Source organism: Onychostruthus taczanowskii, unplaced genomic scaffold (assembly GCF_017590055.1).
Source record: "Onychostruthus taczanowskii isolate IOZ18803 unplaced genomic scaffold, ASM1759005v1 scaffold14, whole genome shotgun sequence".
NCBI lineage: Eukaryota > Metazoa > Chordata > Aves > Passeriformes > Passeridae > Onychostruthus > Onychostruthus taczanowskii.
This window is the reverse complement of record NW_024498573.1, coordinates 4,846,527-4,864,041: the sequence shown is the minus strand read 5'-3', so window position 1 is coordinate 4,864,041 and position 17,515 is coordinate 4,846,527. Positions and strand designations below refer to the sequence as shown.

General features: G+C 42.6%; 1 protein-coding gene across 8 annotated transcripts in view; it reads left to right on the top strand.

Annotated features, from left to right (window-relative positions):
- The window catches only part of SGCD (sarcoglycan delta), a 306,318-nt gene that overhangs the window by 238,608 nt on the left and 50,195 nt on the right, over positions 1–17,515 (top strand). For all 8 annotated transcript variants that reach the window (XM_041397415.1, XM_041397414.1, XM_041397419.1 and 5 more), the window contains one exon: positions 17,424–17,511. In XM_041397415.1, the coding sequence (XP_041253349.1) occupies positions 17,424–17,511 (88 nt within the window). The remainder of the gene's footprint in view (positions 1–17,423; positions 17,512–17,515) is intronic.

Sequence of the window (17,515 nt, the reverse complement as noted above, 5' to 3'; positions counted from 1 at the left end):
CCACTTAAAAGTGGATTTTTTTTCAAATGGATTTGGCTGGGAGGGAAGATCAAGGGTTAGAGAGGAGGAAAAGCCCTCCAGTATCATCCCTAGAGACTGCTGGGTGGGCGCCTCTGAGCTTCTGTAGTTTGTGCCTTGAAGAGCCCTGCTGGGTCCTGCTCCCTTCATCACCTTGACAGACAGAGGAGCTGCACTGAGATGTGCTTCTCATTCCAGCTGAAATTCCAGATTTTAGCAGAAGGGTTGGATGGATGTGGTTTGGCCCGTGGCAGAGAAATCACTGACATGAACTGACTTTAAATCTGCTGCCAGCCAGTTTCTTTCTGCCTCTGACACCCCCAAGACTTGCTTCCTTTTTCCCTCACCCACTGAAGAGTGACCCCCCAAATCCCTTCTGGTTTTATACAGAGAAGAGGATCTCTGTTCCTGCTGTTTTCCATCCTAGTCCTGGCTCAGTAGTACTGGATTTGTAGTATGGATTTGGAACCTGTTTTCAAGCATCAAAATGGAAAAAAAATGGAACGTTGCCATTTTACAAGCCTAAAGTTTATCTGGAGGTTAATGATGGGTGGTAGCAGTGTTTGCACCCTTGTAGCTTTCTTTTAAAGAAAGGAGATGGATGGGATCCCTTTCCCCAGAGTGTTCAGAGCATTCTGAACTCCCAGCTGAACATATTGCTCACTGAGCAGTGTTTTTTCCTTGCATGGAATATGAGCATCTTGCTGCCTTTAATTAAGAAGATAGCTGGGCCATGAAGTATTGCCTGTGTAAATAAAAGTGATTTGTACTTAGTCAAGGAGCTGCATTAGGAATTCTCACATTTCTTTACTTACAGATAAATTATGAAGATTATTAAAAATTGGAAGGGTCATCTATAAACCCATCTGTAGCTCAGCTGCACTGTCACTCTCAAAATGTAGCTGTCTTTCTAACTGTTGTAATTTATTGTGGACTATCGTGTGAACCATCTGCTTGCTTATAAATCAGACCAACTTTTGACTGAAAGTTGTACACAGCAGTAGAAATCGTTAATTTTATGTCCTGGAAAGTAGTGGCAACAGTTTAGGGGACTTCAGTCTTCATTGCCTTAATTGGAATAGAAATTTAAAACTGGAAGTTTTCCTGCCAGTGTTGAGTCGAGCTGCTAAGAAGCAAGTTGCTTGCAATTTAGAGTTAGCCCAGATTTAGCTTTCTTAGTGCAGCTGGGGTGTTTTGAAGCCTGGCACATCCAGGTCTGTAAGGAACTTGAAAGGGGCAAGACACAGAACAAGCTGTGTGCATTTTCCATCCAGATAACAACAGAAATAAAATCCTGTGCTGTGATTACACAGAAAAATCCAGTGAATTGCTTCTCTCAGGAGCTGTCTGACAAGCAATGAGATGATAATCTCAGTTTCAGGAAGCAGAGAAAAACATTGCCATGATAGGATTAGGATGGGTTTGCCCTTTCAATGTTCATTCCAAGTGCATAGATAGGAAAGAAAAATAAACTCAGTTTGCAAATGTTTACACCTGGGCTTTATTTTTCTTACACTGAACACTTTTAAAGACAAGAATATGGATTTGCCTGAGAACTTTGGCTTTGCTTCAGTAAAAAGCACTTGACCTCCCTTAAGCTTTCTTTCAGACTCTCCTATTGATGGGTCTGGGAGCACAGAATTAAATATGGGCACCAAACTTTCTACCTGGGAGAGCTCCAAGCTCTGCTGTTGCACAGGTATAAGGGATGGCAAAATTCTCTGAACAGATTTTGAGGAGATTTTCAAGTGTCTTTATAAAGAGACTTCTTAATGTATGTAGGTCTGCTGATGGTCTGCTTCTGGTTATTTTTAATCAGCTGAAGAAAAAGAGTTTAAAAGAAAAACCCAATACATCAAACTAAAAAGAGGCAAAGGACTGTGTCTTTGTTATTTTCCTTTTTGCGGGGGATGTTAGAGGCCCCTGTCCCACTCAGTGTGGCAGGGAGTGTCTCTCTGAGAGCACCCTGCTTGCTCAGGTTGTTGGAGCAAACCTGCCCTCCTTTGAAGCCTTGCAAAATAACTGGTGACTCCAGTGGAAGGAGGGCTGGGGCTCTAGTTGGTGTCACTAACACTTGGCTGGCATTCTGCAGGGGCATCTGTTTGGCCCAAAAAAAAATCACAGTTAGAATTAGGGCTGATAACTGCTATTCCCTTTACTGGTGTTTAGTAAATTCTTATCAGAATAAAAGCTAGACCAGCAAGCGCCTAAAATATGTTTCTCTGTCCTTTGCATTCTCCCCAGCCAGTATTTGAATGATAAAAATTTTAAAGGAAGCTTTTAAGGGTGATAAATAATTATTTTGCCAATGTACTCATCTCACTATGTTCAGTTCTGGAATAAGAGGGCTATAATTTAAAAGCACAGAAGCACTTCTGTAATGGCTGTATTCTTTGGTATTATTTGCTCTGCAGGTCTACCTGCCTCCAAGCTAAAAATACTGACTGCAAAACAATAAACCATGTATTTGGATTAAACACTGACATGTGCCCACAGTGGGACATACCTGCCTCGTAGCCATAAATACATATTTATAAGCAATATAACATACTAATTTGGATAAAAAGAGAATGCAGATGGCAAGATAATTGCAACTTTGTATGAGGTTCAAACTGTGTAATACAAATGTAGCTTTTAGATAGATGGCATGAAAGAAAGTTGCTATTTTTTGAGGGAGAAGACAAAATAATTCCTTTCTTCCTTTGTCGAAGTTCACAGAGAAATAAAAGGACATTGATTTAGTTCCTGGTGATTTGGTCTAGCAAAGTGCTGAAGGGTTTCAGCATGTTCACTGAAACCTCCCCGGGGTGGAAATGAGGAAGTGCAGTTTGTGTCACCGTGCTGCCATCACTCACTGTCCCTGTCACCTGCTCCCACCACCTCTGCTCCTCCAGCATTTCACTGTTCCTAGGGATTGCTCCTTCAAAGAGGAGAGGAATCCTCTTTGCAGAATGTGGTACATCCGATCCTGTCAGCTCTGGAGGTGTTGATCTCCTGGCACTGGCCTTTGGGGCAGTTCAGCTGCCACTGTAGCTCCAGGAAGAAAAGTCTCCCACTACCCAAGATCAACTTCTGCAGCACCTCCTCTGACTGCACCTTCATAGCTTGGTGCCCTTCAGCTGAGTTTGGGTTCAGAAGATGACAAAAAGAACAGGGCTGCTGTGGGTGGCACAGCAAAGACAAACAAGCTTCTTGCAGCCATGCCTGGCTCCTCCTGTCCTCCTGCAGGGTTTATTAATCATCCCTTGTGGCACCACTCTGGCACTGTGTTACATTCCAGTGTTCTGTGGCTGGAGATGTCTCTTTGGTCACTTTGAGTCTTGCTTGCCCCACAGAGGTCAGCAGAGAGGAGAGCTGGCATTCAGCAGGGGATGCAGTGAAAGAACAAGTAGCCAAAGGCATCATTTTGGCAGAAATGCCCCCACCTGATGTACAGATATTTTTGCCATCGCCATCCACAGCAGATTTGAGTCCGTGGACAGCAGTAGGCTGTGAGTGCCCAGTGGGATTTATAAAACTGATATGCTCTCCAATAATAAATTTTATTCTGAAGCAGTGAAATCCAGAGAGCCTACTTCAGTCTGAACCTTGGCTGCCCCAGCGCTCTGGGGGCAGTTAGTGGCTCTGTGATATTTCCAGTGTGCTGAAGAGGTGAAAGTTAAGTAAATTTTACAGCAACTATGAAAATATTTCCCTTTACATTCATAGTAAAATTGGACAGAAGTCTCTGAGCTTTGAATTTTGCAGGGAATTGAATTTTGTAGGCTGGCTGAAGAACTATGACAAATGGCATCAGAATTAAATCCTGCTGTGCCTGTTCCTGGTTGTTTCTGTAAGGAGCTGGTGTTGTGTGCCCCACATTGAGAGCACAACGGGGAACTGAAGTATCCCACCAGCTTCCAAATCAGAGCATCCCAAAGATGTACAAGACTGGAAGCTCTGATGTAAACAAACTTTCAGAAATAACTCCACAAGTTGCATTTCAAAGCAAAATCTCATGGAGACTGCCTATGGCATTTTAAAAAGGATTTCATTAGATCTTGCTAACTTGTCATAAGATCTCCTAAATGGAAGGGTAATGGCTCATAACATTTGTAAGCTTTTTAATTTCATGCAATATGAGCAGTGTAATCAACACCTACTAAAGCCAATCAGCTGTGCCCAGTGGGCTACCTACCTCAGCTTTTGTCTGTATTTGCATTTTGGGTACACCTCTGAACTAACCCTCAGAACCAGGTGCCTGTGGTTCCTTACCCTGACATCAGCAGAGGGTTGGTGTTCATAAAATGTGATATGATCATTGCAGAAGTATCTGACCCCATAAGGTGCATAAGCATTTTATACTTGTTTTTCACCTTCTTGTGAGGGAGTTTGGAGTTGGTGTGGACAAGTTAACAACTGTGGAGCTAAACATGAAGGAGACAGAGAATTTCCCAAATGTTCTCTCAATGCATTTGGCTTTTTCCCTTTGAAAAGTAAAATTTCTCTCTTGAGCTGCTTGTGTGAGGGGAGAGAAACTGTTCAGATCATGAGTTTGCTTTGCTTCTCTGATGCCATTCCCCCCTCCTCTTCATTCTAAACATTTGCAGCTGGACCCTGTGGCAGCAAAAACCAGTGATGGGCATCCCAGCTGAAAGTGAGCTCTGTGGGCTCTCAGCTTTTGCACTGAATTTTTGCCACAATCCCAGAAATCGTTTCTATTTCAGCTGTGAAAAGGAGGACAGTGGGGCACAAAAAAACATGAGCAACTCTGGGGGCTGCTTTTCTCTCTCTGAAGTGCAAAGGCTTTGAGTTTAAGGATTTAGCATGTCTAGACATTGCTGCTGACAGTCAGGATCCTGGCTACTTTGTAGAGGCTGAAGTACAAAAACAACTTCTTAATACTAAAAATGAAAAAGAAATAAAACTCGATGCAGTATGGTAGAGGGAAGATAGAGAAAAATAGAAAATGGAAACACTGAAAGAGAAATGGGAAGATCCAATTATAAAGAAAAATGATGTTTTCCTCATTTTCCAAGAAGCCTGAAGAGCAGAGCTTTGTATCTTCTTACCACAGGACCGCAAACACTTCTGCAGCTCTTCTGCTGATCAAAACTATTTGGGCAGGAAAGTTCTGTATTTTGTAAGGCAGGAGTTGACAAGACAAGCTGTGCTGTCATTAGGAAGTGCAGGCACACAGAACTGGTTTTACAGACTGCTCAGTTCGTGGGTTCTTTGATCTATGACAGGAAAGCAAAGTCAGATTTTCCAGGTTTCATTTACCAGTTGCTATACCTCTTTGATTGTTTTATTTCTAAATAACAGATGTATTTGGAGAAGGAAGAACACGGGTGAAAACAAGAATTACTTTAAATTTGCTCCTTTTCTTTTAGGACAAATTTGCTGATGGTCTTGGGAAAACTAACTTGCTGCTTTTGAAAGATAAAGTACCATTTCTTTGGCTTTTAAGATCTTCCTGGTTGGAAGATGTTTCCTATAAAAGCACATGCAGTAAAAAGTTGTTCTTGTTGAGGGGTGGTGATAGAAAGCAGTTTCCATGGTGCCTGTATTTTTGTTGTTTCTTTTTTTTCTTGATTTACTCTAGGTTTTCAGAATAAAATGTTACATGTCCATTGATTTCCTCCTGATGTGCTGTGATTCTGAGTCCCATGGGTTTTTAGGCCTGCTTCTAGCCTGGCCTTAAAATTTTCTGAGGCAGGTTGTATGAAGTACTAGCAGGAGTCTGCTCTTCGTTTTCCCTCTGAAACAGAATAACCTATGGAACAAAAAGAAAACTTAAAATGCTTCAACTCCCAATATTTTTTCCTTGTTCATCTGTCAAGCACAACCATCCTTACATAAAACTGCAGGAGATTCCTCACTTTAAACCCTTAATTTTTTCATGGGTAGAGCTAAAGCCTCCTTGGCTTTTGCCTTTGCACCTCTGAGGTTCCCCAGGAGTATCCAGTGCTGCTGCTTTCCAACTTCCCCCAGGATTATCCCTTCTAAGGACAGAGGCACATCTTCCTTTGGAGAGCTCTTCTTTATGGTCTACAAGGGAAGGATTTTTTTAAGTTTATTTCAAATTCAGCAGTGATTTGTAAATCACTGTTCATGAAAATGTCGGGGAAATGCCAAGATTTTCACTTTATCTTAGTTGGTACAGGTTACTTAGTTGGATTAGTAATCTAAACCTAGGCTCTTAAAATTGCTTTTATGACCTAGGCTTTTTATTTTCTTTCTTTCCAGCTGCAGCTTGATATTCTGCTTCTAATTCCTTTTTCTCCTTGAGCAAAACAGTATGTGATTCCAGTGCTTCTCTCCTGATTTAGACAAGGGGCTGATTTGTGGTAGGGCATCCAGTGAAGAAAAGTGAACATCTGAGTCCTGATTCTCTGCTAAAAACCCAGCAGCAGCTGCAAATCTGTGGCATCAGGAACGGGTGGTTACTGATTTGGGGAGCAGCTTTGCTGTTCTCTGAATCATCCATGTTGCTCTTCACAGAGCCTGGGAATTCTTTCTGATGTGCCAGTGCAAACTGAGCCTTCTTGGATGTGATCTGACAGGACTGCAGCCCAGGGCTGCACAGCTCAAGAGTCAGATGTGGTTTTTTTTCCAAAGAGAAGCTTTGTAAGACATCAATATTTAAAATCAGAAAAACAAATAAACTAAAGGCAGTGGGTAGATTGAGGGGAAAAGAGAGGTCACTGTCTGACAGATCAGGCATTACTCTCCAGAAAGGATTTCAGTTTTTCAGCCAAAAAACTTTGACTTTCTTTTGATTAGGTTGATTGGTAAAATGTGAACAATTAATTTTTTTTCTCAAAATCCCATTTTTTCTGGATGTATTTTGCAGGTTAGGAGTGGGCACATCTTTTCATGACCTTAGAGCAGCTGGTATTTCCCTTTAGGCAGCATCACTGTGGTGTCCTACAGGCAGGTGAAGCCTCTCCAGTGAATGGCCAAATAATCCATAATCCAAACACACACTAAGTGCTGTGAGAGGCGAGGAGTACCTGCTCAGCTGAAGCTGATTTAGGGTCTTGGTGGCCATGGTTAGAAGGCAGTGAGTTGATAAGATGAGCCATGACAGGTTTCCTCTGCTGCTTTCCATGGTTGGGTGTTCAAAGACTGTATCCTCAGTTTTTTTGCAGAACATCCCTCACTCTTTAAAGACCACACAGGGCAGTGGCATGCATGTTGTCACAGCTGCTGCCTTGAGAAGCACCTTTGCATGTCTGCTGTTGCTTCAAGCCATCATATTTTATCTCTATTCTGCTACCTTGTGAAAACCCCCTTGTGAAACTCCTGCAAACTGACTTCTGCTCTTTGTTTTCTGAAGATCCCAACTGTTATTTATAAATGATGAGCCTTGATGTTGGTACACAGTTGGGGGAGCAGGAGGCTTTTTGTTTGTCTCTGCAACATTATCTATTATGCAGCATGCTGGGAGGTGTAGCTTAGGTGAAGCAGAAGAAACAGGAGCACACAGGCTGGACCCTTCCTGTGCCCTTTGCTGGTAGGAACCACTGGTTGGGTGCTTTCACTGATCAGTTCTGTTCCTCCAAAGTTTGGGAACAACTTCAGGAATGAAAACACCAGCAGAATACCTTTTCAAAACAGGAGACACCATGTCGGCTGAGCCACTCTGCTGATTGCTGATTGCCCAAAGAGTAATTGGGGTCCTTGGCTCTGATATTCCTCCCTGGGCTCTCTTTTCCCTTCACACATCCCATTCTCTTTGGCTGCTTTTGCTATTACTCACCATTTCCCCAAGCAACTTTCCTGTCTTCTTCCAGGCATGGAAAAAGCATCTGCTGCTTTTTCTGCCAGCCTGACATCTCTTGAAATCCCACTCCCCAGCTCCCCAGTGGAGCTGGTTAGGGATGTGTTTTCCTGTACCACAGCAATACCCAGTGCTCTCTCCTCTCTTCAGCCCTGAGCAGATACTCAGGAGGTGTCTGTTGACTGGCAGCCACAAGATGCATCCAAATCCCAACACAAACATGCTGCTCCTGCACTTGTGCTGCTGATCACACCTTTGCTGCCGTGCTCTCTCTGTGGGTTCGTGTGGGCAGTGTGGCAATGTCCTGCCTGATTTAGGATCTTCCCTCCAGATCAGCCCAATTCCACGTCCCACGCTTAACTGCGTCTGTCATTTTACCTGTGCAGGTGCCCTCTCATCTCAGCTCTTGCACTTTCAGCCTCTCCAAAGCAGTGGAGGTTTGCAGTTCTTCCCCTGTGAGACAGTTCATGTCTGACATCAACTCACACTTGAGCTGTTCCAGCTCTGCAGCTCAGAGCTTGGCCCCTCTGTTTATCCTGGGGAGGAAGACTCTGTCTGGTCGTGCAGACCCACAGAGCATCCTTCGTAAAGGCAGCTATTGATCATTTCAGCAGGGGAAACAAAGTGGCCGGTCTTCAGCAATTCAAAACCAGTTTGTGCTGATGTTTCTGTGACCCCATAACCCTGTGTCATAATTAAAGCAGATAAATCACTTTGGTATCAGAGGTACAGTCATAGGCCCAGCCTTCCTTTCCTGCCCTTCCCCTACATGGTTAACTGAGCATATTTCTACAGTAAATATTCCCACAACAAGGCCTAAATATGGTTTTCATCAATCATTTTGTAGCTGCTTCCAACCTGTCACACCAGAGTAGGCGTTTACAGCAGCTCAGGAAAAAAAAATGCAGAAAAACCACAAATAAAATAATTGAAATAGAAAAGCTGAATTTTCTGCCAGGAATGGTCAGATAATCTTTCTTTGTGTCTTGTGCAGTAGTGGCAAGTGGACAGTCTCCAATGAATAAATAATTGCAGATCCAGGAAATGAGATTACTACTCCCATGAAGCAGTTAAAAAGTAGAGTTTACTGTGCCCTTCAAACATATTTCCTGAAGCACAATCCTGCATTTACCTATGGAGCACAGCAAACCTGAACAATGTGGCTCATAAAGAAGAGCTTTTTAATTGTGACAGGAGCCCAGAAACTGAAACACTTTTATTGCAGGAACATGTCTGGGCTGCACCTTGTCATTTCACAGGCCAGATGCATGGGAGAGAACTCCAGTGGGTAATCACAGAAGTGAGGATGGCTGCCTGCATCTTGCCTCCCAGCCCTCACCATGCTGTAATGTAGTTGCTTTTGCAGTGTAATTGCTTTCTCTGCAGGGCTTCTTCCTATTGATTCTGCTTGTGTGGATTTAAATGGTTTGCAGGCTGTAACTAGACTCAGGTTGGTCTGCACCTCCACTGCTCTGTGCTAGGCAGCTCACGTGGCAGTTCTGAGAGACTTCAAAGCTATCTAGATAGCATCACTCCCTGGCCTGCACATATATATTTGATTGGAAGAGAGGGGCTGGATCAGATAAGTTCAGAACATCAATAAATACATGTATTTTGTTTGGTGACACTTGTTCAATTTGAGTCTTTTTCCCAGGAAGCAGCTTGTGTTGTGTCATTTTTTCGGCGCGCTGTGTAAATGCTCTGCATCTGCAACTGTCAAGGCTGGTGCCATCCCCTAGCAGCACCATCTGCTCGCTCACAGAGTGCTTTTTGCACAGATAAAAAATGTGAGGTGTTACTCATAATTAGGCAAATCACATGCTGTGATCTGTGATTGATTTGGTTCCTGTTGCTGGTTACCTCGCATATGTCTGTGTGTCCATAAGTATTGTCTACATACCAGCATATGGGTGCAGATGAATCACAAATCCTTTTTCCCCAATCCAGACAGATGGAAATGTTTTCCCTTCTTCTTATTAGCAGCAGCTGAATTTCAGTCACACCAGGGGCCTCTGCTAGGAGCTTGCCTGTGTTTCGTGCTGTACACACACCCGTAAGTTGGCATGGCCATTTATAATCTAATACAAGAAGCAAGCCATCCATGACATGCAGCAAAGGAAAGCTGTAATTTCAAAGCAGTGTTCAGAGGTATCCACGTTATTAGCCTTCCTGGAGAAAAATATCTGGATATATAACTTGGCATTACGCAGTGCAGTAACAGAATGCCGAAAAGGACGTGTGAGCATTGCAGAGCCCCAGTGTCTCTGCTGAATCTGACTTCTGGGAAATATTGCTGTGCTTTCCTTAGTAATAACAGTATGTGTTCTTAAACATGTGTTCACCTCACTGACGGAGATCTTAATTGTTTCTGGTTGTAGTATGGTCCAAGTAGTGCTGGTGGTAATGGAAAGTAACTCAGAAATTAGTAGTTCTCTATAACTTTGATATTGTCTTCTAATGTCTTTTATAGATAGTGAAGTATGATTTACTGGCAGTTTTAAAAGATGTTTAAGGCAGGCAGTAGGGACACCAGAAAGGCCATAAAAATGAAAACACATGAACAGAGGTCTGCACGCTTGACTGGAGTAAAAGTTACAAGCAGTGGAGTAGCTGTAGAGTTGGATGATTTAGAGTATTTTTAAGCCTCAGCTGAGCTCTCTTCTCTCCCTCTCTCCTGTGCCTACCTACAGTGTGTTTACTTCAGCAGGAGATCTGTCACCACTGGACTCTGATCATAACTAGGACAGCCCAAGGCAGAAAATAGGATATAACTCAGCACAAATCCACCACCTCCTTGCAGACACGGATCAGATTGGAGCAAGCTGCCGCCGAGCAGCAGCTGCAGCCTGGCTTTTCTGCAGAGGAATTCAAGGAAATTGACATGTTTAGAGAATCCTTGGTTGATTTTATGCTGGAAGGGCTAAGCAATGTGCTGAGAACCCAGGTCTGCTGTTGACCTGTTTTAGAGCATTGGCTTGAGCCTGGCTTTATTTGTGCAAGGGAGAGCTGTTCCTCAGGGATGCCAAGTTAATCATCAGCACATGTTTGATTCACTCTGGTGTATCTCCTTTGGGTGAGCTCTCAGTGCAGGGAAGAGCTTGAAGCATTTTCAGAGTTACTTTGGTCATTTCACAAGCTGTGCTGTTCTCTTCATTTCAGTCCTCTGCCTTACCAGAGGGCTCCTGGAGCTGAGCTTGCTTCAATGCATCAGACTTTTTTCCAAAGCCAGTAATGATCTCTTCAGTCCTACCTACAGAGAAAGTTTTGTGAATGTGCAGCAGCCTTCAGATGTTACAAACACCTGATGTTTGTAAAGCAGATCAGATGCTACAAACCCAGATTTCCCACCCCTGTGGATACTGAATAGAACTCCAACATGCACAGTTGCATTTTATTTTCATGTGTATGTCTGTTGGTTTCAAGTCACCTGTGGTTTTCCTTATAAGTCAATGAAGTAAAAAAGAAAGAAGAACAGCAATGAAGTCAAGGCAGATGTAATGCCTTGGAAATTTTTCAGTGTTGTTTTTTAATATCAGCAGACATGGTGTAATTTAATTTTCAGAAGAGTCTCAGCTGCAAAGTAGCTGATTAGGCATCTTGAAGAAGCAGCCAATCTCTCAAAACACTGTGTTCATGAGATTATTACAGGTATTCTTCTAAAGAGAGAAACCCCTAGATTGCCAGAAATAAATCACTTTGAAGGATACAAACCCCCTCGGGTAGCCTTCCAGAAGCAGAACCCAGTCATTTAGATCTCACATCACAGACCTGCCTTCTTTGCACTTCAAAAAGAAGAGTCGAAGATAATTGCTTTAATGGAGCAGAAGGAAATTTATCTTTTGTTTCTATTGCTATTAAAATGAACTTAAAGAAGTGCCATGAAAGAGAGGGGTTTGTGGCATTGGACATAAAGCTCAGACCTGCACTATCTGTACCATTAGAATATGTCACACTAGGTGGGACCACAGTATTTTCTGAGCTTCATGGTACTGTAAAACATATTCTGTGAAGGTGACTGAACTTCATTTGCATAGAAAACAGAACTTAAATTGTTTTTTTTTTTGTTTAAGCATTTGGACATTTGATAAAATGTTAGAAGTTGTAATACAGCACACTAAGCTCATGATGCTTCATTTATGTTTTTGAGTGCCCAATGCAAGTCAGGGCTGTGTTAGCTTGCATGACCTGGGCACATTCCACTTGTGATAAAGTTTGTTTCCTGGAAGAAGAGGATGCAAACTTCATTTTGTTACATCTTCACTGAACCTACTGCCTGCTTCCTAAAAGTCACCATCTTCAGACACATGCATCTAGCACATACTGGGGCATTTTAAAGTGTTTCTTTTAATCTGTTTGTTACCAATTCTGTTCACAGTTTGCTTTCATTCTGCTGTGAAAAGCTTACACTGTCAAATCAGAAGTTTTACTAAGAAAGGGATTTAGTAACATGAACATTATGTTCAGCTGTTTGAAGAACAAAATCAAGATGAAAAGAGATTCAGTGATTAAACAACAAAAAGTATGTTTAAATGATATTAAGGACTATTTTCCATCTATCACCTAACGATTTAACTATATGCCTTAAATTTTTGTGCCAGGAAGCTTCTGGGGAAAGTCCTATTGTTGCAGTGGGGATCTAGACCAGAAAAAGGAGACAAAGCTTTTGACATAGAAACAGTAATGGTTGGCTTGCAAGTTTAGCATGAAGTCTAGATTTTCTGCTGGTGTAGATGAAGACCAGGCTGCTGTTCCAAGCAGGAGCTTAGGGATGGGGTTCATTAGATACTCCCCAGGTTTTTTTCTTCACAGGCAAAGGTAGATGCTGTCCAGCTTCCAGGTTGCTCTTCAGGAGGGGCATGGTGTCTGTACAATGGTCTGTGAGCTTTGCTGAGGCTCGTGGTGGTGCCAGTTGCCTGATCCCTGCAGCATCTCTCATCAGTTCTGAAGGGGTTTTACTCAATCTCCTCCTAGCTCTATTTTGGAGAAGCAGCTCTGAACTTTTCCACCATCAGACACTCTCCAAAGGAGCTTCTGTCCCCAGGGCAGGAGTGGGGGGAGGAAGTGCCCCCTTGGGGACAGGTCCTGGTTTTTTTTACTGTGCTCACAGTGTGTTCTGGAGACCTTTGTGGTTTGGAAACTCCAAACCTCAGTGAGGTATTCCTTTGAAAGAGGAGCAGGTGGTCTGGGAATGTGCAGAGCTGGGTCAGGAAGACTCATTTAAGCATGTCTGTGTCAACTGACCAAAAGGGACAGAGTAAGGGTCCCCAGGTCAGCTTTCCTGGCGGGTCAGGGACATGCCTGGCACCTGCACTAACGAGCTGCACGCTGTGTGGTGTCCTCAGCAGTGCTCTGGGCCTGGCCACACAAACTGAAACTGCAGAGGTGGAATGCCTTTGTGGCTTTCCATTGCAGGTTTGCCATTTTAATGAAGAGCTTTCAGGTGCCCTGAAGTTACTGCTTTGTCTCTCAGTTATTGGGTGATGAATTCTTGCTGCACCAAACCAGAAAAAAACTGAGGTGCAGCTCTGTGCTGTCCCTGCCAGTGGAAAATGCAGTGCAGGAAAGTGTCACTGCTGTTATTGCTGTTGTCACATTTGGCTGCTGGTTGGATTTGAAGGAAGGAGTATACAAAACTTCCCCTTGGAACAGCACCCAGGGGTGCAGGCAGGTGAGTGCTGCTTGTGGCTGTAGGCAGAAGCAGGAGAGCTTTTTGCTGGCTGCTTGCCTTACAGAAAATAAGCTTTTGCCTTCTGACAGTCCAGCTAGCACAGAGCAGTGTTTGCTTCCTGTAATGTCAGTGAGAGGTGGGGCTGAGCAGGAAATTGGTGCTCTGAATGACTTCTCCATAGACTGCTCCTTGCCAACCGAAATTATGCTTTAAGATTTTATTTTTACCATTATTTTGTCAAGCCTGCAGGAAATTCACCATTTCCATTATTTCCACAAGCTTCACTTGGCACTTACTGTGTGAAGTCTGTGAATCCATAGGATCAGATCAAAGCTGTTCCCTTTGACCATCTGAACTAGAAACATGCCAACTGTGAGGCATTATTTTTAAATTGCCTGTAAAAAATTAAAAGGATTTCCAAATATTTTTAATAATTCCCTAAAACAGTCTAAGGACATCTGTTAAAGTACTGAATTTCCCAGAAGACAGCAGTAGTTGGGATTGCTTCAGCTGCAAATTAAGGTTGTCAGTCAAAGGGCTTTTTCTGTTTCAGTCTCTGATCTGGGAGTTTTTAGCATCTCTTCCAAAGTGAGCCAAAGAAAGACAGCTAGTGAGCTGTTCTGGCTTGTTTTGCCATGTGTTTAACCTAGCAAACAGTAAGTTGATACCTTTTGTGAAGTCTTCTGTATTTTACTGGATACCTCTGCTTGGTGAGGAACCAAGCTATGCAGTTTTGACATATTTTTTCACTTTTCATATTCTTTCTTCTGCAGCATGTGTGCCATGTTTTAATATATTGAGTATCTGTGGCAAGCGCTATTGTGTGTCTGCAAACGTTTGAATTATATTAAGGCAGTGGCTCTGCTAATGAGGAGCTGGAGTAAGAGGCAGAATGATGTATTTACTCTCCAGGATTCCCTGCAGAGATGAATAGTAGGTTCATGGTGAGCTAAAAGGACATGACCAGCCCAAAAAGTGTTTAAAAGATGTGCTTGTTTATTGCATGCTGATATTCCAACTCCAGCTCCATCAAGGGCTATGACAGTTTATGAAAATATAGCTTCTCTACATAACTGTTTTATGGTGGTGCTGATGCCATACTGATTTAGATTTCCACCTGCTCATATGCATCAGAATACTTCATTTTGTGTCATGGAAACATGAAAGTGTAAGAGAAGGGGAAGGCTTTGTCTTTTCAGTTGTAAATCCTAACTGGCTTTTAAAGCTTTCATTATTTTGTTCTGTGTGATTGAAAGAAGCTGGCATCATCACCAAGCTTGCAACAGAGGAAACTTTTTTTTAATGTTCAGTGTTTAAAAGATGTCAATGTTATTTCCTTTGTAAACAGAAGATGATGGATAGAAAATCTGCCGAGTTTTCAGCAAAAGGGAGTAATTTCTTTAGTTCTTTTTCATTCCTTAATGGAAAAAGAATTATGGAAATGAGAACAGGCATTGCATTAAGTGCTTCCAATGTTCTTTCCCTTCAGACCAATAAAAACATACCTCCTCCATTAGGGAAATTTAGTTTTTTGAAGCCTGTGTGAATTTGAATTCTGAATGAGTGAATGAGATGACTATGCTGGGGTAAACATTTCCAGGTCTGATTATCTATTTTAAGCCTTTAGCCTTTTCTAGATGGATACCAGCTCTTTCCTTGTCTTGTAGGTCTTCTTCAGAGCAATTCTTTCTGTGACTTTTTACATTGGCTTATCTTGTAGTTCCTCTGTAGTGCAAATTTCATATTACAAAGAGCAGCAACAGAGTTTTCAAAGTCATGGGAATTGAACTATTTTCTTGCCTGATTGTGAACTAGAGTTCCTGGCTTTTTCAAAACACTCCAGCTGCTTGAAAACTCCATAAGCAAAATTCAAACAGTACAAGTCAAAAAAAAAAAAAAAAAAAAAAAAAAAAAAAAAAAAAGACTTTTCTGTGCTTCCTATGGTGTGTTTATAGTAGCTATAGTCTCACCCATAACTATACATTATGCAGATTGTAGCTGTCTACTTTTAAAAATACTCTTTATGTGTAAGTGGGAAATGGATATGCAGCAGTAAACTGCTGTTCCTGGGTGTGTTCAAATCAAGTCCCTGAGCAGGGGGGATCCAAGTGAAGCCATATTTTGTCTCTCAGCTGTTAACCATAAAATAGTAATAAATAATCAGCATTCATTTCTGGAAGTTCTAGAAGATAACAAAAATTAGAGAAGAGGAGAATCATTACAAGTCATTACCACTGATCCTTATTTATAAATTACTAATCATAATTCAGTTTTATATACAATAATACTTAAGGTGCCAGATACATTGCAGAGGTATAGAAGGATGATTTGTCCTCATGTAGTGCAGCGGGGGACAGAGGCACCAAGAGCTTCTGAAACTTTTCCAAGATCCGGAGATGATTAAGTGGAATTATTTTTTTCATTATAATTTTTATTTAGTTGTAAATAGTCTTGATGTAGCCAAAATGTTCTAGTTATAATTGATGAAATAAACCCCATTTTACTCTTTATTGGTGAAATGTTGCCCACGGGAACATGATGCAAAAACAGTGAAGGCAACAAATGTAATTACTGTGAATATTTGGTCATGTGAGGCTGGTTTTGTTTTAGTTTTTTGAGGTTTATTTTCTGAAAACACTGGTGGGAATTGTTTGTCCATCACTAGAGTGTTCCCTGAAGGCCCAATCCACCACAGGACTCCCAGGAATAATTTTTGTGTTCCTGTTATATTTTATACGCAGACAACTTAGTCCTTCTGCCATGATCCAGAAAAACTGGCATCTATGAAAATATTGTGTTCATTACAAATTCAGGAGGCAAGGAGAACATGCCTGACCCACACAATTCTCTGTTCCCACCCTGATTATTCATTCCTAATGTAAAAATTTTGAAATGCTGGGAAAAGACATTGGACATAAAAATTTTCAGTTTCTTGCTGATTTTAAGTTGAAAATTTTTCAACTTCTTGCTGTTTTATGTCCTCTGCCTATCCTGTGTCTCAGTCAATTGATTATGTGATGAATTTTCTCAGTCACTTGATGAATTTGATCGTAATGCCTGCTTTAGGCATTATGAAGAGATGCTGGTGGTGAATCTCCACCTCTCACATTTGATTTCTGGCTGATTTGATTTGTGGTCACCCCGTGCTGGTGCTGTGGGTGGCTAATAGCCCCTGAGGAGCCAGCTGTGCAGGCTGGGGCTGCCTGTGGAGAACACGAGCTCCCCGGTGCCTCGGCTGTGTTTGCACACAGCAGCAGCCAGATGGTTGGAGCTGTGGGTTTGCTTTGCCTTCACTCTGCAGGAGAAATACCTGAGATGGATGTTGCCAGGTCGCAGCGTGGCTCCTGTGTGTTACCAGCTGCTCTGGCTCTTCTCTCAGAGGTGTGCTTAAAGCATTACAATGAGAAATTGGTGGAACTCTCTGTGGTCCAGTGGGAAGTGGGGAAGAGTTTGTCCTTGTACTCTGCAGAGCCGGTGGGATGGGTCTGGTCACGAGCTGGCATCCCAGCCCACAGTGTGGTAGGGAAATGTGCCAGATGCTTCACAAGTGCTTTGAGATCAAAGGCACTCTCCACATGTAAATCACATTTTCTCCTCTCCAGCATGGCTCGCTCACTTGATGGGCACACACTGTCACCCACTGGAGTCATCAGATGCTGTAATTTTTTAGATTTTCCTCTGAAATGCACTGCTGCAGTAAACCACCCTCCTGAAACACCTTTGGGAAGCTTAGGCCAGGTCCCATATCACCTTTTAAAATTACAGGTTGGTTGTTAGAGACAATCATCCCTAAAGCATGGCCAGACAGAGCTGTGGTGTCCACTCTGGGCTTATCCTGGACAGGAGGAGTTACTGCAGGGCAGGTGCACCCCAGCCATGCCCCAGCTCGGGGTCAGTGCTGGGCAGAGCTCCAGCTGTCTCACCAGGCAGCCATCCCCATCTCACACCCTTGGTCTCGTGGTCTTGTTCCAGGGCAACCCACTGTACTTCCAGTCCGCCAGGAACGTGACCGTGAACATCCTCAACGAGAAGACAAAAGTCCTCACTCGCCTTGTAACAGGTAA